Consider the following 27,045-nt stretch of genomic DNA (forward strand, 5'->3'; position numbering starts at 1 on the left):
ATGGGCAAGAAGCGGAGCGATGGGCTCGGGCGCTGCCTGCAGCGGCAGCGCGGGCTGGAGCGCCGCGGCGCCTCCTCATGGGTAAGGCGGGGCCCGGGGAGGCGGGGGAGAGGCCGGGGCGGCCCGGGCTGACGGTGGTGTCTTGTCCCGGCAGCTTCACGCCAGCGACGTGGTCGTCGAGCGCGGCCCGGAGCTGCGGTCGGCGCCCGAGCAGAGCCCGCTGGAGGAGTTCCTGGCCACGGCCGAGCTGGCCGGCACCCGCTTCGTGGCCGGTGAGCAGCTGGGACGGGCCTGGGGCTTCGGCTGGGCCGGGGGCTGGGGAGGGGATCCCGGGGCGGGACGACACCGTTCTGGGATGAGTGAGTGCGAGTGGGGGCTGGCAGGGAGTCTGGCCGGGTGGGAACTGGGGGCAGGTGGTGAGGCCTGAGCCAGGGCTGGGGTCAGCAGGGGTAGGAGGGCTGGGGACAGGTGGCTTTGGATGACCGTCTCTCCTTTCAGAGCGTCTGAATGCCCAGATCGTGTCTGCCCAGAGCTGCACGGGCCTGCTCACAGCACAGGAGGCCCAACGCGTCCGGCAGCTGCACCAGGAGAATCAGGAGTTCCTGCGCATCCCACGGAGGTGAGTTCTGCAGGGCTGGGCCTGAGTGCCCCTTGGCTGAGTGGGGCACTGTGGCTGATCCCTCTGTGCCTGCGAGCCTGAGGACAGCCCTCAGGTTGAAAATACCCTGCTTTTGGAGAAGCCACTAACTAACCTGCATGAGCTGGCTGTAACCCACAGCACATGTGCCTGTCTGCCATGTGAGTGCTGCCTGTGCCAGCCTCTCTGGCCTGATGGTGTGGCCTTCCTGCCCAAAGCTTGGCACTGCTGTAGCAGGTGCATCCAGGCTGCCTGGTGAGCCTTTCCAGAGCTCTGTGAATGGCAAACAGAGAGATTGATTTCCAACTTAAGGGCCCTACAAAACTTAGCTCAAGAAAACAGCTTTGTGGTATCTGGAGTATATGCTCTCTGCTAATGGAGCTTGGAAGGAACAAGAAAAGAAGGTGTACTTAAAGCTGTTGACAACAGGTGAATGCACATCTGAAACATTACGTCAGCCTAGCTGATTGTGTGGTGTTTATGGGGTTTTTTTTTATTTTCTGAAGTCATGTAGCTGGACTGACTGTTATTTCTGAGCACTCACTCCAAAATATCCTTGTTATAGGCCACAGTGGGATAGGACAACCAGTGCAGAGGACTTGAAGCAAGCAGAGAGAGAGAGCTTTCTCGAGTGGAGAAGACAGCTTGCCCAGTGAGTATGCTGCTTGCGGCTGGGTAAGTAGTTGGTGGCATTTAGTGTCGCGGGAAGCAGTGGGTTGTACTTATCCTTGTTGGACCAATAAAACAAAGTCTATTCAGTAGCTCTCTGAACTTGTCCTGGAAGGCTGGACATCCCGACCACAGTCCAACATGTCTTTGTGGTCAGGTCTGCTAAGCTGTCTTGTGTGTGCATGTTCTTTTAAAATAACTCGGGATGGCATGTGATGTTCTTCATTCACCTGTGAAGTGGAGGATCACTGGATGTGTCTTTTAAGAGACACTGCAGTGCTGCCAGCCTGCATACAGCAGCTTGTGCTGGTCTGGTGCTGCATCTGCTGGCCTGGAGAGTTGGGTGGTATCTGCTCACACCCTGCAAACTCATGTTTACCCTGAGTAAAGCTGTTCAGGTGGTGGTAACACCAACTTAAAGATTGTATAGAGGTATTGCAGGTACCATCCCCAAATTTTGTTATTTTTTCCAAGTGGTACTCTATTAAAAAAATAACTGCTGGCACTTGGGATAACTTCCCTTGTTTGTTATTGTGGCTCTCAAATTTCACAGGCAGACTCATGATGAGTTATTTTTCTTTCCTTACCACTTCCGTGTTGACAAGGTCAGGAGCCATTGTGCCACCACTAAACCAGTGCCACTGGCAGCAGTGTACCTGAGTGCTTGATCTGTTTTAAAAAACATCAGAAATACTATCCCTATGAGTTTGGTTTGATTGCTCTCTGCAACACTAAAGCCTTCTGGATCTAGGGAAGAATTGGTGGTGAGGTTACAGCCTGCCATGGACCAAATGTAGCATCATTTTTTCTGTTTCGCCTTAGCCTTGAGGAAGAGAAAAAGTTGATTCTAACCCCATTTGAAAGAAACTTGGAATTTTGGCGTCAGCTTTGGAGAGTCATTGAAAGAAGGTAAAGTATTTTGCTATCCACTTTTTCAAAAGCGATGTTGGATGTTATTTTCATGAACTGTAGTTTTTAAGACAAGCTTCAAGTTTGTCATCACAGGAAAAAATATTAAGTTAGTAATATTTTATTATCAACACTGCAGTGATTTTTTTTTTTTTTTGGAAATGATTAACGTGGGATGTGAAGAAGGGCAGCTTCTTAGTGGTGCCAGCTGGTTCTCAGCACTGTGATCTGCAGGCGGGTTTTCAGCGCTGTGAGTGTCTGAGGATTCTTCGGTGGCTGCTGCTCCTGGTCTCCTGCAGTAACTCAGTATGAGAGGCCTCCTTTGAGAAAGTGCCTTTGAGGTCTCTTGCCAAAATTAACCCATTCCCTTCTTTCCCAACCACACAGCTGCAGCTGATGTTCAGGGGCAAGAGGCAAGGACTAAGTAATGTTGGGAAAGAAGGAACCTCTTGGTCCTTGGCCCTTTGCCACATGGAGAAGTTGTAGCATTGCACAGAAGACAACAGGCTGTCATGTCACAGGAGTAGCTTTGTTTGCTCTGCTGAGCTGTAATACAATAAGAGTGCTATCTACCACATTAATCTAACTGGGGCATTTAATTTCACTAGTAATTAAGTTTGAGATAATCTCATCTCACTTTACTAAAATTGAAAAATACTTCACCAGTGAGGTCATGGTGAGCTGGTCCCTTCACAGAAGGGGCTTTGTACTGAGTGCTGCTGGGCCTTTGGCTGGGAGAGTGGTGGTCAGGAGCATCTGTTGTAGGGTATCATGATGTGCAGTGTGAGTGTACTGGTGTTTTGGGGTGATTGGAATGTGTTATTAGTGCCTTTCTGCTCCTGTTGAAGCTTTTTATTTCATGTCAAGTGGGGATGCTGTCTCAGAAGTGAATGGAAAAGTCACTCAGTCCTTTAACCTTTCCAGATAATTGGATCTGTTATCAGCCTTTTCCATGTATTTGCTTCAAACTAGTTCCCAGCACTGTGGCTCAGTAACTTCTCTGTATCCCATCCCAGTACGATGGTGTCAGCTTTCTCTTGTATTGATCTTTCAATGTCTGTAACTGTTGCTGAAAGGTTGCTGTTGCTGACTGCTGACCAGTCCCTCTTTGTACCCATGTGGGTTATGAAATTATTCCCATGGGGGATTATTGATTTTTTTTTTTTTTTTTTTTAAATACATAACTGCTTAGTGAGGCTTGAAATTCTTCCGTTTGACCCGTGGTATTCTAAAGCTGTCCTGACTTCACAGAAATCCCTGTCGAACAAATAGAATCCGCATGGGATAATATATGGCAGTATTTTACATTACTTGCCTGGAGAAGTTCTAGTGGAAGAGACTGTAGTTAAATTTTCCCCTCCGTTTGACAAAAGAAGCATGGATACCTTTGGGATCTGAAGCCATTGCATTTAATTACTGTGTGGAACTAATGAGTCCTGCTCATGTATATGGTGGCAACCTGGTCTTGGTTTGGAAGGTGTTTCCTAAAAGCATGTTTGCATGGGGGAGCAGTGTATTTCACTGAAGTTTAATTCTATTTTTTCATTGTTTTATGCTTTTTTTGTGACGAAAAGAGCACAGAGGAACTTTTGAGAATACCTAATATCAAATGCTTAGAATCTGCAGGTGATTTGTGGGAGATTTGTACATCTTGTTCCATGCAAGAAGGACAACAGCGTTCCAAAATATCTCGCTGTGTAGGAAAACCACCTCTTTTTTCTCTCTGTAATCACTCTGCCACAGCTGAGGATGAGAATAGACAGAAATAGTTGTGTTATCACAGTTTTTCGTCCCATTCTAAAAGATGGAGTACCACTACTGTGGTTCTTGTCTGCTGAGCATTTCTGGAGGATAGATGGGTTGGCAAAACTGTCCTGTCTTCTTCCCCCTTGCTGGCTGTACAGTTGTACAGGAGAATGAGCCAAGTGAGAAGGAAACACTGTACGGCAGTACTGGCTTGTAGCACAAGCATGGCTCTGTTGGGCAGATGGGCTGCTGAGGTGCTCTGTTGTTCAGTAAAGGTTTTAAGTAGGATAATACACTTAAAACTACTAAAATTCCAAGCAAAACCTAGAAGTGAATAATTGCTGTGTCATACTGCTTCCTTTGAGGCAAGGTAAGAGGGAATACTCTATGGGGCTTTCCTTTACTTTTGCAGTGATATTGTAGTCCAGATAGTAGATGCCAGAAACCCCCTTCTGTTTAGATGTCAAGATCTGGTAAGTAAAGCACTTTCTTGCATGTTGTCTTTGTTTTATGTCTTAATGTTTATGTGATATGTTTTTTGTTTAATGCATTCAACCACCTTGAAGCTGTTTTGCTGTTGTGCCTAAGTGGACACCTTATTAATTGATGCAAGTATTCTGGAATGAACTTATTTTTCTTTGTCTTTTGGTATTTCAGAAAGAATGTTGTGGATTTAGAGGCACTTCTGCAGATGTTACACTGCAGAAATTATATTATTCCTCATTACCCACTAGAAGTGTCCTCACATAAAGGAATTGTCTTATGTAAAAGCATAGTGGAATAAAAGTGGGTGAGGATTACAGAGGATCAAAAATTATTAAAGTGACAAGTTTGTAATGATAGGCTATAGAACACTGCATCAGGGAGACATGAAATTGCTCAAATAGTTATCTTAGGAGCTCCTGCTGCAGGGTGCTGATTAATATCTTGTCACAGCTCTAAGCAGATAAGGTGTTTGCACACGTGGCCAGCAACAAGGTGTATTGTGGTAGTTGAATGCTCCAATTTGTTCTTGTAGCTGTCTGCTGAACAGCACTTCCACCAGCCCAGGGGTTGTAGGCTTGGCTACACTCGTGTGGAGCTGCATGGAGTAATTTGTCTTGCTGCTCTTGTATTGCCTTGGGGTGGAAGGAGTCAAAGCCAGAGTACAAACTGATCCTTCTCTTGTTTTCTTTAGGAAAGTTACGTTAAGGAAGTCAGTAATGACAAGGAGAACATGATCCTGATCAACAAAGCAGATTTGCTGAGTGAGGAGCAACGTGCTGCTTGGGCAGAGTTCTTTGAGAAAGAGGGTGTCAAGGTGGTGTTCTGGTCAGCTTTGGCAGAGTGTGAACGGCTGTGCGGAGAATCAAAGGTACTGTAGGTGAACACTTCAAACTAGGTCTGTGCTGGCTGCAGCTGGTAACTTGCTCTGCAGCTATCCTTGTGATATACCTGAGCATAAAAGGATTAATTTAAAGACGTGTGCAACTATAAAACAGCATTTGAAGGATCAATTCAGAGACAAAAGTGAGGAGAGTAAAATGGTGAACAATGTGCAGAATACAGAAACAGCCCTTGTAGACCTGCTTGCAAACTCTTAACTCATTGAAAGAATTGGAAACCTTTCCAAGAGAGATGCTGTGAGGGACAGGGTTATCTGTACAGAGTTTTATTTCTTTCCCAGGGAGGGGAAGTGTTTCTTGAAGAACCTAAATTACTTGAAGGCCATTTACCCAGTGGAACAAACTGAGCTGCTGCCCCAAATTACATAATACCAATAGGTGCTGCTTTCTTCTGTTATGGCATTCGGCTGTGGAATAGCCCATATATCCTTCCAAAAATATCTACTCTGTTCATCAGGACAGTCTTTGTATAGAATGCTTGACAGACTAGTTTAAAAGTGAGAATGAAGGTGTTAGTTCTCTTTTTTGGGAAGAAAGGTCAAAATACTATTGTTGTAAAAATATCTTCATTTTTGAATGTAAACTCTTTGCAGGGAAGAAGTGTAGAGTTGACTGAAAATAAAACAGCTTGAAATTATTTTAATGAAATATTCAGGCATGAAACAACTGGCTTTGTATTCTGAGCATTTTGAAAAAACATCATTCATTCTTTTTGCTTGGAACACTTAATAATTTAAAAAATAGTGTCAGTGTGCACACATTCATTCTGGAGAGCAACTTCTTAATGACTTCACAGAGAAGCTGTGAACAGTCCATCTTGGAATACTTTCGTCTTTCTCTTGAAAAGGGCTAGTTTTTCCTACATCCAGTTAAGAGCTCTGAAAAACCCCAGTGTGATGTAAACACAGTGAGTTGTCAGCTCTTGGGATCTGGCTGATGACACCTGCCTGTGCTTCAGCAGCTGCAGACAGCAGCAAGGCTTGGTGTTGTCGTTGCATTTCACCTCTGAAGTGCTGTTCCCACAGGAGCTGGGCGCTGAGGGGGGAGCGGAGCACCCGGGCAGTTCTGAGGATGAAGGCTCCAGTGAAGAAGACAACAACACAGCACAAAGTGGCGCAGAGAGAGCGTCCACAGGCAGCACTTGGCAAAGTGTAAACCAGGTTCTGGTGAGTGATGATGACAGCAGTGATGAATATGAAGACTGTGAAGATGATGAAGAGGAGGACTGGCAAACCTGTTCTGAAGATGAACCTGGTGACAACATAAGTGCTGTTGCTCCAGAGAGGACGGAAAGCAGGACTGACGGTGCTACAATGCAGCATGGAGCGCAGGAGCGGAACAAGAACATCAGGAACTTCAGCCATCTGGTACAGAGAAATGAGCTGCTGGAGATATTCAAAACTATGCACAATGGACCAAGGGTGAAGGATGGGGAAGTAAATGTTGGGCTGGTAAGTTGGACTTTGTGCTTAAATGGAACTTACTTAATCTAAATTTCAATTCCATGTGCTCTCCATGGGAAAAATTCATGCTTTTGCCTGGCTTCCTATAAGGGTATAAAAACTAGCAAGCACAAGCCACTGTGGATTTTGTGCAAAGATTAATACTGAAGTTCCTGGAGCTCAGTGTACCCCCCTGCTTCCCTATTTTTTTTTTTAATTTAGTAAGTATTATTAAAAATTTTTTGTGTCAGAGCTCTGTCAGTCTTTTGGCATCACCCTGCTTATTAACATTTCATTTCTCTGTAATCTAGGTGGGTTACCCTAATGTCGGCAAAAGTTCAACTATCAACACAATCCTTGGAAATAAGAAGGTGTCGGTGTCTGCTACACCAGGCCGTACAAAACACTTCCAGGTATTGCTAACAAATAACATCAGTCTTTTTATCAATTTCTTTTTCCCCAGAGGAAGAGAGCTTCGTTATGATGTAGTTGCAGCCACATGCACTGAGAACTCTGCCAGCCTGAGCTGTGGCCAGCAGAGTAGGTTGGAGAGGGGTGGTCTTGATGTGTGTAATTTTGGAACTCTAATTCTTGCTTCTAAACTCGTGCTTGATTTTGAGCCACTCACGAGAGCTGCTGTGCAATGGGGCATGTTTTCGATCTCCTGATTTTATTTCCTTACATTGTCCCCTTTCTTTTCCAACACCAATGTTGAGGAGAGAAGCTTTTTAAAGTGAGTGTTCCTCCAAATAGGTTAAGATCAAGGTTTCAAACTATCCTTGCCTACATCATTGCTGTGAATAAATGTAGTTTTGCTGATGTTTCAATATTGATCAAGTTTTGATTTTGAGGTAGCAACTCCAATGCTATAGTGTGGGACCATTGTGGGATTTGTACTTTTCAAACTCCTGGCTGTTTCAGAAGGTCCAACACACTTAAAGGTTTCTGGAGTGCTTTCTTCTCTTCCATCAGACTGGAGAGCTGAAGGTCTTGCTGCCCCCATCTGGACACCTCATTTAGGAACTTTGAAAGTGTTCCTGTCTTCCACATCTGATCTCCTTAATTCGTTTGCTGGGACCAGGGCAGGTGTCTGTGTTAGTAGTATTTCTGCTTATTGTCATTTGCATCCATGTTTTATCTGTGCATTTGATTTTTTTTTTTTTTTTTTCCTTTCTCTTCCATGGACACTGACTTGCCATAGTGAACTAATGGTTTATTTATCATGTAGACCCTGTATGTGGAGCCTGGCCTGTGCCTTTGTGATTGCCCCGGTCTGGTGATGCCATCTTTCGTCTCTACCAAGGCAGAAATGATTTGTTCTGGAATTCTGCCTATAGATCAGATGAGGGACCATGTTCCACCTATTTCTCTAATATCCTTTCCAGTGTTTGTGAGAGTGCAAGGGTTGGATCTGGAGTATGCCAAGCAGCATATTCCATGTTGCTAGCAGCACATGTGCTCATGCTTTGAGGGAGGTGGGACATACTGGATAAAAGTCCTGCTGTGTTGGTGTGTTCCTATATCATTTCAGCTTAGTCTTTTTGTCAGACTTGTGTTATTTTTCTGGTTTGCAGCAAAATCCCAAAGTCATTTTTTGTGCATGCTGTTAGAGTTTCAAGGGCAAGATTACTTGTGTAGCGTAAATCACAAAGTGCTTTCCTTCACTAGCTTATGTTTGCCAGCATATCCCACGAAACATTTTGGAAGCAACCTATGGAATAAATATCATAAGGCCAAGGGAAGATGAGGACCCAGATCGAAAGCCAACAGCTGAAGAGCTGCTAACAGCATATGGATGTGAGTGATGATCCTTTTAAAACCTGTCATGCACTGTGTGCATGGTCCTGAACGTGGCCCTCAGGAGAATGTTGGAAAGCTAGGCCCAGCTTGGGTTTGCTGTACATTGAACCTCTTTGGTAGGACTTGCCCTCCTCTCAGGAATAATCTTTGTTAATGGCTCCTCTCCTGTGTGTTGGAGTGGTGCTTTGCCAGTCTCATCTGACAGATGTAGTGATGGAGTGAAGATATTGGTGAAATGCCCTACCAGTCTATAGTGTGGTGCTCTTACCCTTTCAGATACCTCCCACCATCTGTGTCTGAACTGGACTTTGAGCAATGCAGTGAATTCTCATTCTTTGCCTTTAAAACAAAAACAAAACCCTAGCAGTTTTCTACTAGTAGGAAGATGTCAGGTCTTAAAATTTCTTTCAGGTCAGGATGTTTCTGCAGTACCTTTACAGTCACCAGAATTCTTCCTTGTTTTTTTCCCTGTTTTCCCCAAGAGAAGCCTCTTACCAAGGGAGTGTTTTTGAGAAAGAATACAAATGGGTGGTTGTGCAGCAGAGGAAAACATACTAACATTCTCTTGTACTTGCACAGAATAAACTTTGGATTTCTCTTTCAGATATGAGGGGCTTTATGACAGCTCATGGACAACCAGACCAGCCGAGATCAGCTCGATATGTGTTAAAAGATTATGTCAGTGTAAGTGCTTCCTACCTCTGGGTTTTCTTCCCTTCTCAGAAGTGAGCTAAAGGTTGCACTGGAGTACAATAAAGTAAATTCTGTTTCTCTGGATAAAATCACCAGCTATCAAAAGACTCTTTAAATTGGGCTGCTTTTGTGTTTTAAAAGAATAAATTGAATTTCTCAAGCTGCCTGAACTTAGAAAGGTGATTGCTTAAAAATATGGTGCCAGCTAAATAAATAATCATATCTCTAAAATAGCTAGCAGATACTGAGGAAATGAGCCCATAATGTACAGCTGGACCAATTTGGCACTAAGGACTGTTGCTCTGAGTGTTGTAATGCTGTGTGCTTCTACAGCACCTCTCAGTGACTCACTGTTGATTTCTTAATAGGATCCCCTGGTACTCCTGAGTTCTGCCCTGTGTTGTTCGCAGCTGGACACTGCAGCTGCAAATGGTACTTTGATATAGAGGTGGAACAGTACTTTAATTTAGGTTTGGAATTGTTTTCTCTCTGAGTTTCTTTTATAACAACTATGTCCCATTGCTTTCACAGGGGAAGCTGTTATATTGCCACCCACCTCCTGGTATTGACCCAAATGATTTTCAGCACCAACATCAAAGATGCCCTGGCAGTACAACTCTGCAGGGCACTGGACAGGTGAAGCCTGAGAAAAATACCAAAGCAAAACAAATTGAAAATGTGGTGGACAAAACGTTTTTCCATCAGGTAAATTCTGGAAGAGGTTTGTTCTAGGAATTTTGGCTGCAGCACTCACCTGTAGTTAATGGGGTAAAACCACCTTTGATGACGGAGGTGTGCTGGGTTGAGTTAATGTTTTTGATGCTGTGGGAACTGCATGTAATTTCTACCCAAGAGCTCTCTGTTCCTTTTATTATCTCCTAAATCACTGGGAATTTCCTAGGTGACAGAAGGATTGCTAATGAGGTGTGCACAGATGATTTTTCAGAGGTCAGCAGGGTGACCCTTGTCATTAGCAATCAGACGTTAATCTTGAACAAACAGTGGGGTGACTGGGAAGAAAGGCAAGGAGGAATGACACGGCAACTGACCCAGAACATGGTTTTGAACTAATAGATCCTTCAAACTGACATTCCTTTCCTGAGCTGATGTATTTAGAAGATGTGATAAGCTTTTTTAAGATAATTGATGTAGTACTACATGGAGGTTTTGACTCAGAACCTGAAATCAGATGAAAAGAATACAAACTGATTTAAAATCCAGTCAAGAAATCTGAAAATTAAGTGGAAAATGGGAATTTTTCTTAACTTGTATGATTCTTTTTAGGTCCCACAGGGATCTGTTTTGTCCCTACACTACTGAAAAAGTGTTTTAATGAGTCAGAGTGAAATATGAAATCCATAACTGACCATATCTGCATACCTGACAAAGATTGGGTTTTAACTGTGAGGAGGATGGGTCATAGATAGCATGTTCCATTCTGTTTGGTTAGGATATGAACACCATTTGTTTAGCACAGCTAAGATAATAATGCATTTTGAAAACAAGAACTCAGGCTCTTTTTTTTTAAAAAAAGAGTGAGCTATTTCAGAAAACTGTGACCTGAAAAGAATTTTTGGGATTACCAGACTGTTGCTCTGTCTGCTCCAAGTGCTGGCAGAAGCTGCCAGCCCTGTCAGTGCTGCCCACGCTCCAGACTTGAGCAACTTATTTTGGTCTGTGGCTTTCCTGGGCGCCAGATTTATTTGTGAAGACAATTTGTTGTGCACAGAGCAGAGGCTGTGAGGATCCATCCTGGTGCTGGAGCTGATACTGGCTGGGACACGGTGTCACGTCAGCGGCAGACGCTGGTGCCCCGGCACAGCTTGGCAGATCTGGCGCTGCTGCAGGCTTTGGCTGCCTGCCGTGACCTTCCTGCAGCTCTGGAGCAGGGGCTGAGCAGGTCCTGCTGGGCCTGAGCTTGCCTGTGTCTGGTTTTACTGACATACTGCAGTGGTTGAGTGTCTTCTCCTCGGTTACTGGTGGTTGTGTCTCCTTTTCCAGGAGAACGTTCGTGCCCTGATGAAAGGGGTCCGGGCTGCCATGGGGTACCGGCCTGGGAGCGGCCTCGTGCCTGTGACTGCATCCAATCCTGCCAATGTGGTAGGAAAGCCCTGGAAAAAGCATGGAAACAGGAACAGGAAGGAGAAAATCCGCAGGATCACGAAGCACCTGGAGGCTTAGCTGTGGTACCAGTATCTTGCCTTTTCAGGGCAGGGACTCCACTGTCTCATAGGCCTTAATTGAGGAGGAAGAAAAACAGATAGGTGGGCATCACTAGCTCACCTGGGAGCTCTCTGCAGTGGATTGGCCTGGCAGGGGATGAGAGTGGGCTCTGGTGCTGGAGTTCATCCCTTCTGAGAACAAAGGAGACCTGGCTGTTCATGTTATCTGGAAGCCAGCCCAGACATTTGACTGCTGCTGAAACATCCTTTCAATGGGAGCAGATGGAGCTGTGCAGGAATGTTTTTTCCTTCCATAAAGGATGTATTTTATAGCTGTTGCAATCAAAGCAAGCCCTGTAAAACTGACTAAAATCTTTAAACAGTTGAATTTCAATGAGTGATGTTTGTTACATTTTGAGACACTATTGCTTTTTTTTTTTTTTTTTTGGTCTTTAAGGCTTGTTTGTTGATTTGATAAAATGCTTTAGTGTATTGACAAATGAGGTAAAATGATCTTTATTGCCCTCTTCCTTCTCCGGTGTTCTCAGCCCTATTCTGTAGAATCTGTAACCACTCCCCATTTCCCAGCTGGAGCAGAGCACAGCACACCGTGCAAGGAAAATGTTGCTTTTATATCCTTTACACTGAGCTGGTATCAGTTGTTTTTGTGTGATTTCCCACGGGTATTTTAAAACACTGGCTCCATATGACTGGCTAAAAATCTGGTGCTAATTTGTCCTTAAATATGTTTGAGATTTTACTTCCTGTATGTGTGTCATGTTGTCTCATTGCCCTAAGTCAGAGAACTGTCTACTAGCAGATTTTAATTGAGTACACGAGTATTTGATGCTAAAAAGACTTTTCTTACTTGAGCTCAGATTAAAGTGAGATTTACTTCTCAGCTGCCCTACTGAGAAAATGTTTGTGCACTTGGTCAGAGCTCTTCATTTCTTATTCAGCATGGGGAGTAATGATAGGACTGTAAAAGCTCACCAAGAGGAGTCATGCTTTGTTTTTAGGAGATGATGCTGGTCTCTTGATACTATAAAAAGGGATTGCTGTCTTGTAATTCTGTACTTTCCAGGCCTTAAATGTGGATGGAGAGATGAAAGCAGCTGCTGAGCAAAGCCACAGCAAATGTGGGGTGTGCCACCAAGCCGGTTTTGGCTTTGTGAATCTTTGTGTGTGTCCTGTACAGCCAGTTTGCATTGTGTATGCAGAGCATCCCCTGACAGCAGAGCTCTCACCTCAGCTCCTGCTTCCCCTGGAGTGCCTGCTCTCGAGTTCCTAATTACACCACTGGAGGGAGGATAGTTCCCTGCCATCTGTAAAGTTAAAGTATAATTACACTTAATATGGTCAATGGTATTTTAAATCAGTGTACCATAGCAGAAAGTAGATTCTCAGGAGAGACTGTTTAATCTAGTTCTCCTGGAGAAGGTGATCTTTGCCTTGGTTTCCTGAAAAGGTTGTGCCTTACCGAAATCACTTTGATCTGACTTTTCCACCCTCCCTGCAGGAAAGGTATCTGCTTTTGTCCCTTACAATGCTTTAGGGACTTGATGGCTCAGAAACATTCCTTTGTTTTTGTCCTGTTTTGTGTGAAGCTATTACTTGTCACACTGAAGTTGGAGTATCTTTTATTGAAGATGTAAAACATTTTTTTCTATTCTGTTTTTCTCCTTCTGAAGCATTTTGAATTGTTCACCCATGTTGTGTGTACCCAAGTTCTCTTCTTCTGCATTGTCTGCCCTTTCCTGTTAGCTGGGTCTCCACGAGCTGCCTTGCTGGACATGCTGTGTCCTGATGTAGACCCTTCCAAATCTAATGAGTGACAGAAATCCCTAGGGCCTGAGACTTGGGACAACTGCTTGTTGCTTTGCAGAAACCTTTGGCCGTGAGACCTGCCAAGCAACTTGCAGTGTTTGCATGAGTGAATGGAGGATAATGTAAATATGACCAAACAAGTACTGTGTGCTCAGGTGTTAAATGCAAACTGCTCCTTGCTGTGCTAAAGGACTCTTGCCTCAACAGAAGAAGGACATAAAGACCCGTTAATATTTCATGCTGTTACTGAGCAGTGGGCAAAAATAGGTAAAAGGCAAATGAATGCTTTCCTGTGGTGGTTTGATGTGTTGCTGAACCACGTCTCTCACTGGGCAGTGCCAGCTGGGCCTTGCTGACAGCTCAGTACAGCACATGGCAGCAGCTGGCAGGCGTGGGGCCATGTGGGCACTGCTCACTTGTCAGAGCCAACACAAAGGAGACACTGTGCTCTGCCCTGGCCACCTGTGAGTAGCTTCTGCTGCTCCACTGCTTTCTGGAGAAGGCAAATTTCCATTTTGGAGTGCTGTTTTCTTCAAGTGCCTTGTGTGCGTGTCGAGGGAGTGTGCAGGTTGCAACTGTCTCCAGTCTCTTCTTTGGGATCCACAGCACTTCCAGCACCCCAGTGCTCTGTCTCCCCTTTCAGGCAGCTTTGCTTTATAATGCACACAGCTTGTTTTCCTGGCTGATGTTACCTCCTGCAATGATATCTGCAGCAGAAATGCAGAACTGGCTTGGGAATATGGTTTGGAGCTGAACTGGCCTTTTATGGTATCTTGCACTTAGATTGAGAACTACAGTTCTGCCTGCAGGTCTCTTCTGCCCAGTTCAGGGGGTCTCACACCAGCTCCTGCTATCCCAGGAGACACACGGGTGGGTCTGTGCTGTGCGTGGCGCTGGGTGCCACACCTGCGGGCCAGCACTGACAGCCTGTGGTGGAATCGCCAGCTCTGCCCTGGATGTCCAGAGAGCTGGGGCTTTGCTTCATACACAGGACTCACCCTGGTGTGTCTGAGCTGCCATCTAGGCCATCTAGCTACTACAAAAACGTGTTTTGCAGTCTTGTTTTGAAGAATAGCATTATTTTTTTACTCTGTTCCTGAAACCTGAAGCATCATGGGCAGTTGAGGGGTAGGGGATGCCAGGATGCAAATCCCTTAAGCCACTCTCTTGTGGGTGCTGTGGCTCTTCTAACTGCTGTTGGTGGCATGTGCTGTAGGAGCCTTGCTCTCCTCGGCTTGGCAGAGCCAGCATTACACAAGTCCTCTGCCCATCACCCCACTGCAGACTGGGGCTGTCAGGGTCGGGTGTCTGATCTTCTCCCAGTCTCAGGTCAAGGATAAAGGGATGATGGCTTTTTACCAGGGAGTCTGCAGCAAGGGACTGCCCTGTGGGATCCCTCTCCTGCCATTAGGGGCCGGCCTTTCCCAGGGAGAGGAGCTGCCCTGTTGCCCCCAGCAGCAGGAGTGGATCCTGTTCCAGTTCAGGATCCCAGCAGAGGTGTGGGTCCTCAGGGACTCCCCAGCCCACCAGACCCCTGCAGAATGTCTCAGGAGCTGCTCTTCCCAGCCACCCTGGCAAGGAGGTGGCCAGGACCGCAGTGGGGAGTGTGGCTCCAGCCATGGCAAGGCAGCAGCTGAGTCCAGGGCCTTTCAAGCTATTTCTGCAAAAGCAACTCTTTTCTAATTGCCCTGAGACACTTTAAAGTCAGAAGCAACCTTTCTTTTTCACCCTCTGGTCACAACTCCTTCCCTTCTGTAAGGAGCTTCATACCATTGCTTGGCCCCTGAAGGATCCTTTACCCCATTTGTCTACGAGGAGTAGTATTGTGCTGTCCCCCTTCCCTGTGTGGTGGCTCTAGTCCAGCTTTTTTACTGAGTTTTTTCTCATTTTTGTTGCAGAAGGGGAGAAAAAAAAGGGGGAAATATATCCTGGGAGAGAGGCAGGGAGCAGCTCTCCAGTATCCTTCAGAAAATAATCTCTCCAAGCTAAATGCCTGAGGTGCCCAAGCCATTTTGGGATACGAAGAGAGGTCATGGTGAGGACAAGAGGAAAAGAAACCACTACTGAGTCAGAGGAACTCTGCCCCAGTGTTCTTGCTGTGGCTGTGGGAAAAGGGTCTGTCCCATGGGTGGTGTCAGGGCAGGAGGACTGCACGTGCTGGGTGGAGCAGACTTGGGTTTGCCCTTCTGGAAATGTCACCAGCCCTTTGTCACTTGGGAGTTGAGGCAAAGAACTAGAGACATCATCCATGAGGGAAGGTCCTGCAGTTCAGCCAGGCTTTTGCTGCCTGCCCAGAGCAAAGGGAAGCTGGAAGCCTCTACAGCGCCCCTTTGTTTTGGTCAGCATTGGTAGACCAGTGCAGACTCATCTGGGATTTCACAGGGCTTTCAGCAAGAGTGTCTGCTTGGAGCTTCTCAGGACTGGCTGTGCTCAGGGCAGTCAGCGTAGGGGAATGCTCAGGAACAACTACTGTGTGGGGCCCAGGGAAAAGGGGTTCTCCCACTCTTGACACACTTCACATCTTCCTGGCCACTGTGTGCTCCTGAGCCCTCCCCTCACATTGTCTGTGCAGTGAGGGAAGTGTGTGAGAAAAATGGAAACCAGCATTATTCTGTTTTGCGCTTTGCCATGGAGAAAGGGAGAACCAAAAACTTTCTAGTTTCAAATGCAGCCAGTTCCCCTTTCTGGAAGGAGGCGGTGCAGGTCCTGTGCTGCCCAAGGAGCTGCCTGGGGCTCCCTGGCACCCGCCTGGGGCACTGCCTGCTCCTTTCTCTTCACAGTGGGACTTTGAGGATGTGATGGTACAGCGGAGCCAGCCCAGCCCTGCTGCTCAGCCTTGCTCTGTGCTGTGCCCAGGCACCTTCAGACAAGCTGCAGCTCCTCCAGGATAACCTCAGCCAAGCAAGAAATAAGCAGCAGAAGGTGCTTCGTTGGGGCTCTCTGTGGGAAGGTCAGAAGCTCTGGGGTGCTATCACAGCACTGCCTGGTGGAGCAAGGACAGTTCCCAGCATTTTTCATGCTTGTCCTGCTGAGATATGGCATGGGGGCCCCCCTTTCTCACCACTTCCTTCTCTGAACTGGGCCTTTGGGAGAGGTGCAGCCTCACAGCTGGATTCAAACCCATCTGTCTCCTCTTTGATTGTGCAGCTGTTTCCCCCTGCATTTAGGCTTACGAGCCATGCCTAGCTGATCACCCAGCAAGGCAGGAGAAAGGGACAGTGCTCACTGTGGCTCACTGCTGGTGGCCACCGCACTTCCTGGTGATCCCTGGGTGCTAACTTTAGCTCCATGAGCCACGTACCCGTGAGATGGAAACCCATCCAGCAGGCTGAGTATGTCTACAGCGCTCTGTGTGGGGTCTGACCCATCATTCATGATCTGCCACGTAAGGAAGAAAAATGGAAGACTGTGGTGTTTCAATGCCTTGGTCAATTCTCATCAAGCTCTGCTGCCTGGCACTGCCATCCCTCTGAATGAACTGCTGAGCTGGCACCTGTCTTGCACAGCTCATGAATGGGGTGAGGATGGGCCCTGGGGCCACCAGGCCCTGCCTGGTTTGCCTGCAGCAGCAAAAAGAGCCCTGCAGAGCTCCTGCTGATAAGAAGGGCCTACATTCATATTTATAAAGGCCTGAGCACATTGGTGAGTGGCAAGACTCAGAAATCCAGACGCCAGACAATGGAAAGGCTGGAAACATAAAGGAAAGGAAATTCTTCTGCTGTATTGCCTTTCCTATGGCGATAAGATAACCTCAAGTGAAACAAAAGTCTCTGCTGCAGACGCTGGGGTGGGCACCTTGGCCGCTTTTCTAAAGCTCAGGAGGATGTCCGTGTGAGCTGGGATCTCCCGAGCCCGTGGGGCCGGCTGTCACAGGGGTGTGCAGAGGGCACAATGAGCCTTGCACCTACTGGTAGCCTGGCCTGCTCCTGCTCCATTCCACGGGAACATCTGTATCTGTTATTTACACTCTTGCAAGAGAATAGTTTGGGTTGGAGGGGACCTTCAAGGACCATCTAGTCCAACTGCTTTGCAATGAGCAAGGACATCTTCAACTATACCAAGTTGTTCAGAGCTCCACCTAACCATGCCTTGAATGTTTCTTGGGATGAGGTAACTACACCCCTCTGGGCAACCTGTTCCAGTGTTTCCTCTCACTGTAAAGAATTTCTACCTTATATCTAATCTAAATTAATCATTCTTCACCCTAAATCCATTACCCCTTGTCATATCACGACAGACCTTGCTAAAATGTTTGTCCTCATCTTTCTGGTAGGTCCCTTTCAAGTACTGAAAAGCAAGCCTAAGGTCTGCCCCAAGCCTTCTCCTCTCCAGGTTAAACAGCCACAACTTTCTCAGCCTTTCCTCATAGGAGAGATGCTCCAGTCCTCTGATCATCTTTATGGCCTCCTCTGGGGCTGCTCCCACTGGTTCATGTCCTTCTTATGTAGGGGACCCCATAGCTGGGTGTAGTACTGCGGGTGGGGTCTCACCAGAGCAGAGGGGCAGAATCTCCTCCCTCACTTGTTGCCCATGCTGTTTGAGATGCAGCCCAGGATATGTTTGGCTTTCTGAGCCGCCAGTGCACATTATTGGCTCATATCCAGCCTCCCATCCACCAGCACCCCCAAGTCTTGGCAGGGCTGCTCTCAATCTGTTCTGTACTGATATCAGGGGTTGCCTCAACCCAGATGCAGGGTTGCATTTGCCTTTGTTCCACCTCATGAAGCTCTCATGGACCCAGTTCTTGGACTTGTACAGGTCACTCTGAATGGCATCCCATCCTTCGAGGGTGTCAGTTGTATCACATAGCTTGATGTCTTGCTTTAAATCTTACTTTAAACAATTTGAAAAAGCTGAGAAAAATGAGGCCACAGTATTTGCTAGTGATCCATTTCTGGATCATTTTTAGTTATATGAACATTCCAAAGCTGGTGGCAGGCGTTGAAAGCATTGCTGAGTGGCTGAGGGACAGAATGGCATGTTCTGTGTGTTATAGGTTATGTTTCAGAGTGGGGGACAAGAACAGAGTGATATCCATCTGGCAGGGCTGGGGGCAGGATTAGGTGCTGCCAAAGAGGCTGGTCACGGGAGCAGTGCTGTGTGAGAACTGGTTGGGAAAGGGCTGGAAGAGAATCCGATGTGCGTACAGCACTGGGCACCCCTCAGTGCCCAGAGCTAAACAGGCCACCAGAAGAGGTGCAAGGGGCACAGATGGCATCTCTGTAAGGACAGAGACAAGCCTCTGCAGCTGTGTCCTGTCCTGAAGAGGGGATGTGGTGGGGGTAGGTACCATTGGGACAGCAGAGCAAAGGAAAGTAGGAGTGTTTCTGCCATGTCTTAGAGAAAGGGGACAGGTCTGAAATGTCTGAAATGAAGCTGGCTAGAGCCACATTCAGATTACAGCCTGCAGGCTCAGAGCAGGCCCAGATTAACTGCGGAAATCATTGTAGGCTATTTTGGGCAGCAAGACTGGGATGAATGATGAGAGGAGTTCAGGGAGGCAGGCCAGGGCTGGCTCTTTGGCTCAGGAAGCCCCCAGGCTGTGGCACTGGGAGTGGCAGGGTGGGCTGCAGGAGGTCCTGTGCTGACCTGCTCTGTGCTGGCCCCAGAGGCGCGTCCCAAGGGCTGCCTTGGTGTTCCACCATTGACAGCTGCACTTCAGAAAGCAGAGGGATGGGTGCTGTGCTGGCAAGCAGTGCCTGGTCCCTTCCTGTGGGCGTCCCAGGGTAGGAGCCATGAAGGTGAACCCTGGTGTTTGGTCAGGCTGAGGGAAGAGACATTTCAGGGATCTGGCAAAGGGAGGAGCTGCACAGGAGGGGCTGGGGCACATCCCATACTCCTGTGGTTTGCAATTTTCCAGCAGCTGCACTTGTCCTCTGCCCTGAGGTGCAGCGAGGGGAAATCAGTGGCCTCGGCCCTTTCAGGTCTCATATTCAGTCCACCTGGGGTTTTCCTATTTGGTTTCACTCTGATAGCCCAGCTCTAGAAAGCAGAGGGCTGAGCTGTAGGCATAGGGAGACATGCAGGAGTCAGCAGCAGCTTTGCTGGCATGGCTGTGACACTTGCAGCACCTGTCAATCTCTCCCTTCATCCAGCCCTGGGAAGAAGGAGCCAGCAGCAGAGCAAGAGAGGGCACAAAACACTAAAACACCATGTAGGTGTTGTACAGCTGTGCAATGTGGTTAGCTGTAACTTCTGCCTGCTCCCAGTAGCCCTCACTGGCTGCTTCTGCTTGGGTATTTGGGGATCTACCGCTGGCACCAGCACCTCTGATGGAGATCAACCCACCAGCAACCACAGTTGTGCTCAGGGGGATGGAGAGCTTCCCAATGCCTTGCACAAGCAGTGAGGTTGGCTGCAGGTCATGGTCCCAGTGCTGTTCCCCCTCCCAGGTGACCCGAGTGGGGCAGGCAGGGGTCCCCTGTGGAACACCATTGCAGGATCATTCTGGCTGTCACACTGGCTGGCCACCAGTCACCCTGTGGTCTTCTCCTGCCCTGGAGCTTGCAGCAGATGTGAGCCAAGCACCTGCTGCTCCCTGCTCTGCCTGGGAATGTGGCTTGTGGGCCCATTGAATGGGATTTTGGTCCTTGTGACCCTGCTGGGGAGGGTCCCCAGGTGGCCCTGCAGCAGCAAGAAGTGGAGAGATCACAAGAGTGTCCTGCTTGCCTCCCTGTGTGGATGCTTTGCAGGCAGAGATAGGTTTGTGGGTGGCTCTTAGACTTCCTGGTGAGATGAAATCAGCTCTTCAGGTGACGATCCTCTTTGTCCTGGGACTGGGAACAATGTGTCTCCTGTTGCAATGGGTATTTCAAGGACCAAGCTGTCCCTGGGGTCAGGCTGAGCGTCCCAGGGGCAGGACGGCCACTGGCCACGCTGAATTCACTGTGTGGTGACAGCACTAAGGCTGAGTGCCTTTGAAGTGCCCTGCCGTGCTCTCTGCTCCACTGTTGGACAGGATCTGAGCAGCCATTGTGCAAAGCAAAACAAACCCTTCCTATCTGTCCCAGGCTCAGAGCTCAGCCCTGCTTCCAGCTGTAAGGCTGCAGAGCCAGCACAGCCCTGCCAGGGACTGCTGATAACCATCTCCCCTTGCAAAAGAGTTCAAGTCCCTGCTCCAGGCAGGCAATGTCACCTTATCAGCACTTGAAGGCTCCTGATAAAGGGATCAATCTAACTCCAGCTGCATCCCCACCTGCAAACACAATGTACTGGGTGCAGCCAAGGTGAGGGTGGCTGGGGCCCTCGTGCTCTTCAGCCTTCGGGAGGGTCATGGCTGCCCAGAGTCGGCAGGGCACAGCCATTTCTGGGAACAATAGTGGCCACTGGCGACCACAGGGTGGGCGATTACTGAAAATCACATGCTCACGCTGGCTGCTGCAGAGACAATTTGTCAAAGTCCCATTTTCCTTTCCCTGATAAGATAGGGCTCGAGGAATACAATAATGCTTTTCTGAGATAAAATCGTGGCTCTTCTACCCGGCACACATGAAGGGGAAGCTAATTTGGGCTGTACTGGGCTGGCAGGGGCCAAGAGGAGGCTTCTGTCTGTGCCGGGGCTGCAGTTCTAGGGACAGGAAAACTCTCTAAGCCCCGAGGACTAGGACAGCCCTGGCAGCAGCAGAGTCACTGTCCCTGTGGGCTGGCACACTTCCTGCTCCATAGAAGATGCTATAGCTGTTGCTGCTGGCTTCGTGATACGATGTGGCCCCGTGCTGCAGCTCTGCCAGCACCTACTAAGCCCTGTCAGAGACTGGGGCAGCTGTGGGCAGCAGTGCTTCCCTTGCAGGCACCTAGCACATGTAGCTGCGCCCTCGCACCCTCTTTCCCCCTGCCCCATGCTTTGAATGTTATTCCACCCCAAAGGTGGCACTAGAATGCCAGGCCAGTATTCATGCCCTGGCCAAGGAAAGCTGCCCACTCCCAGCCCTCTGCTCCATGGCAGGCTGGCCGAGCAGGGGGAAAAGTGATCTTGGCTGCCTGTGACAAGCCAGTCCCTCCACAGGCCGCTCCTGTGCCACCACAGTCTCAAGGGGAAAGGAGTAAAAGGCACCATTGACAAAGGCAGACCTTATGCAATTCCCAGCCTCCCTGGGAACCAGACCCTTTTAATAACATGTACAATATTTGTAGGTGGTGGATCTGGCTTTCCTCGGGAGGATAATGAGAAGCACACCCATCTGGCAGAGCTGACGTTTCCATTTTGGCATGTTGCTTGGGATGCACTTTCTGCACAGTTTGAAATAGGAGCATAATCCTATCTTCATGAACCACATTCACTAGTCTGATAATGTGACCCCACAAAAGGTCAATGGAAAAATTAATATAATTTATTGGCTGATTTTTTAAAAAAATCTAATCATCTCTTTTTCCTTTTTCCTGACACCCCCCCCCCCCCACCCGCACCCAGTGCCCTGCTGACATTTTCCAGTCATTCCCAAAACAATGGCTAGGGTGGGAATGCTCTGAGCGGGTGCAGCTTTAGGGGAGGCTTTTCCTGAGGGGCTGCAGATGCATCTGCCAGCTCAGTCTCCCTCTCCAAGAGGTGTCTGGGGGTGATGTGCTCGGCAAAGGTCACCAACCTGGCCGGTGATAGGGCAGGTTTGGGCAGATGTTGTGATTTCAGTGTTTGCTGGTATCCTCTGCTCTGGGGGGTGACTGGAGCTCAGCTGCTTTGAACCGTGAGGAGACCCCTCTGTTGTTGATCATCTCTGGCAGTTTTGTAGCCGTGGAGAGCAGGGAAGGAGGATGCAGCCAGATTCCTGGGAGTCAGGCGATCTTGGATGAAGCCTTCAAGGGCCCCCAAGAACCCCTTTCCCCGGACACGGCGCTCTGGGAGGTCTCCAATTAGCACGTCCTGTGCTGCCTCCAGGGAAGGCTGCAAGAAGCTGCAGCGCACAGGGGGGAGTTCCTTTGCACGGCTGTGTGTGAAAGGGGGACGGGCACTCCTCTGCCTCGCACCGTCCTCCCTTTGGCCTTCCCAGCCACCAAGAGCACCCACGGCACGCTCAGCCCGGGCTGTCTGCAGAGCCCCAAGAGCTGCTTGGAACAATTCAGCAGCCAGGTGTTTGTCAGGGCATGACCCGTCCTAGGGAAGCAGACTTGTTGGAAGCTTGCTTGTTAGGGTGGAGCTGCAAAAGTAATTACGAGCTGCAAAAGTAATTAGACCTTTCTTATTCTAAAACCTCAGGGATAGAAAAGAAAGGACCCCGGAGGGCAGGGAATGGTAGAAAGGATCCAGCGGCTTCTCTTTCAGCATTAGCTGCTACCTCGAAGTCGTAGCTTTGGAGCTGCCACACTGCAGATCCGGAGAGAGCGCATCGGGAAAACATCTTCTGGCAGGAGCGGGGGAAGGAGAGAGCCCCGAGCTGCCCATTCCTGTCAGGCTGCAGCGCTGCAAGGTCTGTCAGGGCGCTGCCACGGCTGCGCACGCAAACCCTGGCTCCTGTCAGGAGCTAACTGTGCTTCCCGGCTTCTTCACAGCACCGCTCCGGGCCTGGCTCTTGCCCAGGGAGGACTGGAGACATGGAGGGAGGCTGAGCACCACGGCTTGGAAAGCAGAGGGCAAAGGAAACACAGGTGACTTGTAGAGTCGGTAGTTTCAGAAGAGCGAAATGATGTTCTAACGTGATCTCACTTTGTGCCTTGTAAAGCTGGTTTGTGCGTGGTGCTGGCCGTAGCCGGGGGACTCCCTGGCTGTGCAGCTCTGCCTGCTGCCCACCCTGCCTGGCACTGCGGGGTGCTGCTGCCCTCCAGCCTCCCCGATGTGAGGGGACTGGGCTCCCACACTGTGAATGCCCCCCTGCCTTGCTTTTCAGTGTCTTGAAGGTGAGCCGATCTTCTCCAGCCCTTGCATAAGATGTTCTTTGTCCATGAGCACATTCAGCTCCTGCTCTGTTCCAGCTGGTGCTGGGCCATGTGGGCAGGGAATGCCAGTCCCGACGGCAGCAATGCTGCCAGTCTGTGGGGCGGATGGGGAGCCACCGGAGCATCAGAGGGCATTGCAGAAACAGAGTCTCAGATCATAATAAACTCACAGACTTTGCCCATTTAGTTGAAATAACAGAGATGAAAAAGTTATTGAGGATGACTGACGGTGGGTCAAATGACCAGACAGCGTAACCTGCTTCATTCTCTGAGGCGCCATGCCAGGGAGAAGAGCTGCACACAGGCTTTGGTTCCTGTCCCCTCTGAAAGCAGAGCCTTTGGCGAGCACAAAGCAGAAGAAAGGCTTCCCAGCCCTGTTTTGTTGTAACAGCACCGACTGCCAGTCTGCCAAGCACTTTCCCAGGAGGTGCTGTGAGAACAAGGTTGCAGAAGTCACTTCAGCAATAACTGCTTGATTTGCCCTGGACCATGCTAAAATGGAGTCCAGTTTGCAGGTACAGCAAGGGTTACCAGTTGTTCCTTAACCTAGCAGGACAGGGGCATCTTGGTTCGGGATCTGTGATGAAGTCCTGGAGAAGTGGAACTGAAATCTCCCTGTTCCTGCCCACGTTGCAGTCCTGGTGGCATGGCTGTAATAGAGGGATTTGTGTTTTTCTGCCTGGTGGGAGGGTGTGCAAAGCGTGTCCTCACCCTGGATTTTAGAGCACTTCAGCTCCTTGCTGCCATCAGAGATGGCCAGGACAGTGGCCTGTGTGGACCTCCAGCCTGGCCCAGAACAGCTGCAAGATCTGCTGCTTCTCTGCAAATGATCTTGAAGGACAGAAGGTGAAATCACAGGTTTCATATGCTATAAAAATCAAGTCCAGGGTTTGGGTTGGTGTTTTTTTTTTTTTTTTTTTTTTTTTTTTTTTTTTTTTTTTTTTTTTTTGTTTAGTAGGGTAACTTTGCTGTGATAAATATGTCTCAGAAACTGGGAACCCAAGCAGCAATAGTTCAAAGACATTTTTCCAGTGCCACACATCTAAAGCTGCTCATCATGGCACAGCTTTGTTGGGTAAAGTGTAACAGGGATCGTATCCTCACTTCCTGACAAGGGTATGAGAGCAAGGCACCAATTTGAAGATTTTGAAGAATGTCACAGTGGTATTTCAGCAACTCTAATGCTCTGCAGCCTGTGAAGGCCGCACAATAACTGAAAGGAAATATCTTTGGTTTTATTCACTTGGCTTTATTCCTAATTCACTCTTTGATGCCATCAGCCTGGGATAATAAGTTTTCAGAGATATGCTTGAAATTAAGGAAATGAGTATGATTAAGTCCTTTAAAAATACTTTGAGAGAGAAATGTTGAACAATAGAGATATTAAAGGTCCTATTTTCAAGCAATTCTAATATGAAATCAAAACATCAAGCTGCTAGATGGCGAGATCCATTAGCAGTGCATGCATTCTTCAGCTGGAGAGAATATCACCTTCTTCAGCTAGGAGAGTTGCCAGAGAGCTTGAATCTCTGTGTCCTCTGTGTTGGGTGGGCAGTGATCAGCAGATTCATTTCACAGTGAAATATTTGCAGCTAAATAATAAAAGCACAGACACTTGCCCTTTGCCCGTTGTATTTTGCTGGGTAGAAGTGATGGTTTCTCAAGAGTCTCATGTTCAAGGTTTGTATGTGGGGGTTTTTTTTAGCTCTGTTTAGCTAGTTGCTTTATTTTTCTTAGCAGTCCTGGGGTAATTTAGATGTAAATAGGTTACCTAGTATGGGGTTTATGCTGTCCATTGGTGAGGGTGAAACCCTCCATTTACTGGAATACTTTCCAGTGAAGTGAGCAGCACTGCAGGTACCTACTGGATTCCCTTGGCAACTTTTCCCTGTGGCTGGGACAACTGCTACCAAACTGAACCCTCTGTCATAGTGCAGCAGCCTTTGCTCTGCTCTTACGACCACCAGTGCTGATGTGGTGCCCGAGGATTTCAGCCCAGTCTGCAGGCTGGATGTGACAAACCCTGTGCAAGCCCCCAAACTGGTGTCCTCGGTGGAGACAACCCCTCAGTGAGCTTTTGTGTATGTGCTGCATGGCAGCTTTATGAAATAATACGGTGTCAGTGTGAAAGCAGGTCAAGGCACTCAGATCCCACTTTTCCTTATGTATGACATGAGCTAGGCAAAGGCTGGCAGTCCTACTAACTGGAAGACCTCTGCCTCATTTTAAAAATGGAAAGGAGAGGGAAAGGGACAAATGCCAACAAAAAGGATGTTCTAAGTAGCTCCACTGTGATTCCATTGCAGCTTTGTGGCAGCAGGGCACCAGGAGAGAAGAGTGGAAGGTAACTTCTGTGGAAGGAATAGTCTTCAAAGGACCTGAGAAGTAGTCTGGAGACTGGAGTGACCTCCTTTACTGCTTCCCATGGCAGTCGTGGAGCTAGCAAGAGGAATGAGAAAGCAGTATTATTTATTTCATCTACTATAAAAAGTGACTTTTTAAGATCTTGTTCAAGTAAATGGAGCAATGAATTCTCCTTTGCCCCTGACTGCTGTTGAAGACATGTGACTTATTAGATATGCTGCTATTGTAATCAAAGTAACTAGCCAGGCTATTTTAAACTGTGAAGAACTGGATGTCTGGGAAATGGGGAAAAAAGGATTAGGTGGCACAAGAGAAAAGAAACTTCATCTGTGACAGTCTTGGGCACTTTGTAGAATTTCCTCTTAAAGCGGTTTCACAAGCTTGTCTGGCAGAGAAGTGATAAATCGTTCAACAACTCAGGCTTGCCAAAGTAGTTTAAGGAGCTTTCAAAGGAAACTTTTAAAGACTTGTGGCTTTCAACTGCATGTGAATCATCCTGAAGAGTGAAACTATAATTGCTAACCTCCATTTAATGGGTCACCATATACCTGTCTGTGTGTTCATGAGCTCTGGCACTCAGTTCAAGAGTCATGTTCCCATGCAGATCCCATGCCTGCGTCCAAGAGCCCACAGGGATGCCACTGCTGTTGCCAATCTACTGAACTTGAAAATCTAAGCTGGCAGAGCCTGCAAGCAACTGAGGTCAAAAAAACCCACATAAAGGTAGTAGTAGGAATGTCATGTCCACACACACAGCCTAGGCAGGGAGCCATGTCCTTTCTCAGCCTCTTTTCTTATGAGGCTCTTTTTGTTTGTCTAAGGATGTATGGGGATTAGAGAGAGTGGGCTATGGGGATTTTATCCCCTATGTAACACCCTTACCAGGAAAGTCAAACAAACAGGGCCAGAGGTGTCCCACAGGAGGCCCCAGAGCTGTCCTCAGGGAGGGCTTGTTGGTACGGGGCTAGCAGAGGTGTGCTTGCAGAATCTGGGACAAGATGTGGCCAGCTGGCTGCTGGTGCACTGCAGAGATGGGTCCCATAACCTCCTCTGAGTTAAGGCACATATTTATATAGCCCTACCAGAAAAGGCAGGGTGGAACACGCTAATATATACACATTAAAGAGACTGAATAAATAAACAGTAGGTTCTGATTTATTTTCTCTGCTACTTGGCGATCTTAGTTTTGGCACAAGATAGATTTCATACACAAATGTGATCCCCAGATAGGTTCTTGTCCTGCCTGATTTAGAAACCATGTGCATAGGAGAAAAACTTCACAAATGTTCTTAAAGCATAATGATATTTATGCTGTTTATTGCCAAAGCACATAAAATACTTGGCCCTCTTCAGCTAGGTAATATACAGCAGGTAACAATACTGGTCTCTGCCCTGGAGGATTTACAGTTACAGATGAGAGATAACAGTGGGTACAGTCAGACTGGGAAAGCACATAAAATGTGATTAGTCAGTCTGAGACTCACTAAATGCTGTACACTTAATAAGCATTGTTCATCTCATTTGTGCCTCACCTGGGAGAGAGT

The 27,045-nt window shown here is 47.9% G+C and overlaps 1 protein-coding gene and 1 long non-coding RNA gene across 2 annotated transcripts; both read left to right on the forward strand.

Moving 5' to 3' along the window:
* Nucleotides 1–12,205, forward strand: LSG1 (large 60S subunit nuclear export GTPase 1). Its single transcript, XM_040074628.1, has 14 exons — nucleotides 1–81; nucleotides 155–272; nucleotides 499–619; nucleotides 1,203–1,289; nucleotides 2,129–2,215; nucleotides 4,374–4,434; nucleotides 5,139–5,315; nucleotides 6,372–6,797; nucleotides 7,100–7,201; nucleotides 8,017–8,160; nucleotides 8,462–8,585; nucleotides 9,193–9,272; nucleotides 9,813–9,986; nucleotides 11,283–12,205. The coding sequence occupies exons 1-14, from the start codon at nucleotides 1–3 to the stop codon at nucleotides 11,460–11,462; spliced, it is 1,962 nt and encodes a 653-aa protein (XP_039930562.1). The 3' UTR covers nucleotides 11,463–12,205.
* A 10,258-nt stretch (nucleotides 12,206–22,463) lies between these two features.
* Nucleotides 22,464–26,820, forward strand: LOC120757283 (uncharacterized). Its single transcript, XR_005702447.2, has 3 exons — nucleotides 22,464–22,671; nucleotides 22,754–22,849; nucleotides 25,444–26,820. It is a non-coding gene; the product is annotated as an uncharacterized LOC120757283 (long non-coding RNA).
* The last annotated feature ends 225 nt before the right edge of the window (nucleotides 26,821–27,045 follow it).

The sequence above is a fragment of the Hirundo rustica genome, chromosome 10 (assembly GCF_015227805.2).
Source record: "Hirundo rustica isolate bHirRus1 chromosome 10, bHirRus1.pri.v3, whole genome shotgun sequence".
NCBI classification, from domain to species: domain Eukaryota; kingdom Metazoa; phylum Chordata; class Aves; order Passeriformes; family Hirundinidae; genus Hirundo; species Hirundo rustica.

Coding starts and splice junctions, on each gene's coding strand:
- LSG1 (XM_040074628.1), top strand. CDS start 1: ATGGGCAAGAAGCGGAGCGATGGGCTCGGGCGCTGCCTGCAGCGGCAG. Junction 82..154: donor GCCGCGGCGCCTCCTCATGG/GTAAGGCGGGGC, acceptor TTGTCCCGGCAG/CTTCACGCCAGCGACGTGGT. Junction 6,798..7,099: donor GGGAAGTAAATGTTGGGCTG/GTAAGTTGGACT, acceptor TCTGTAATCTAG/GTGGGTTACCCTAATGTCGG.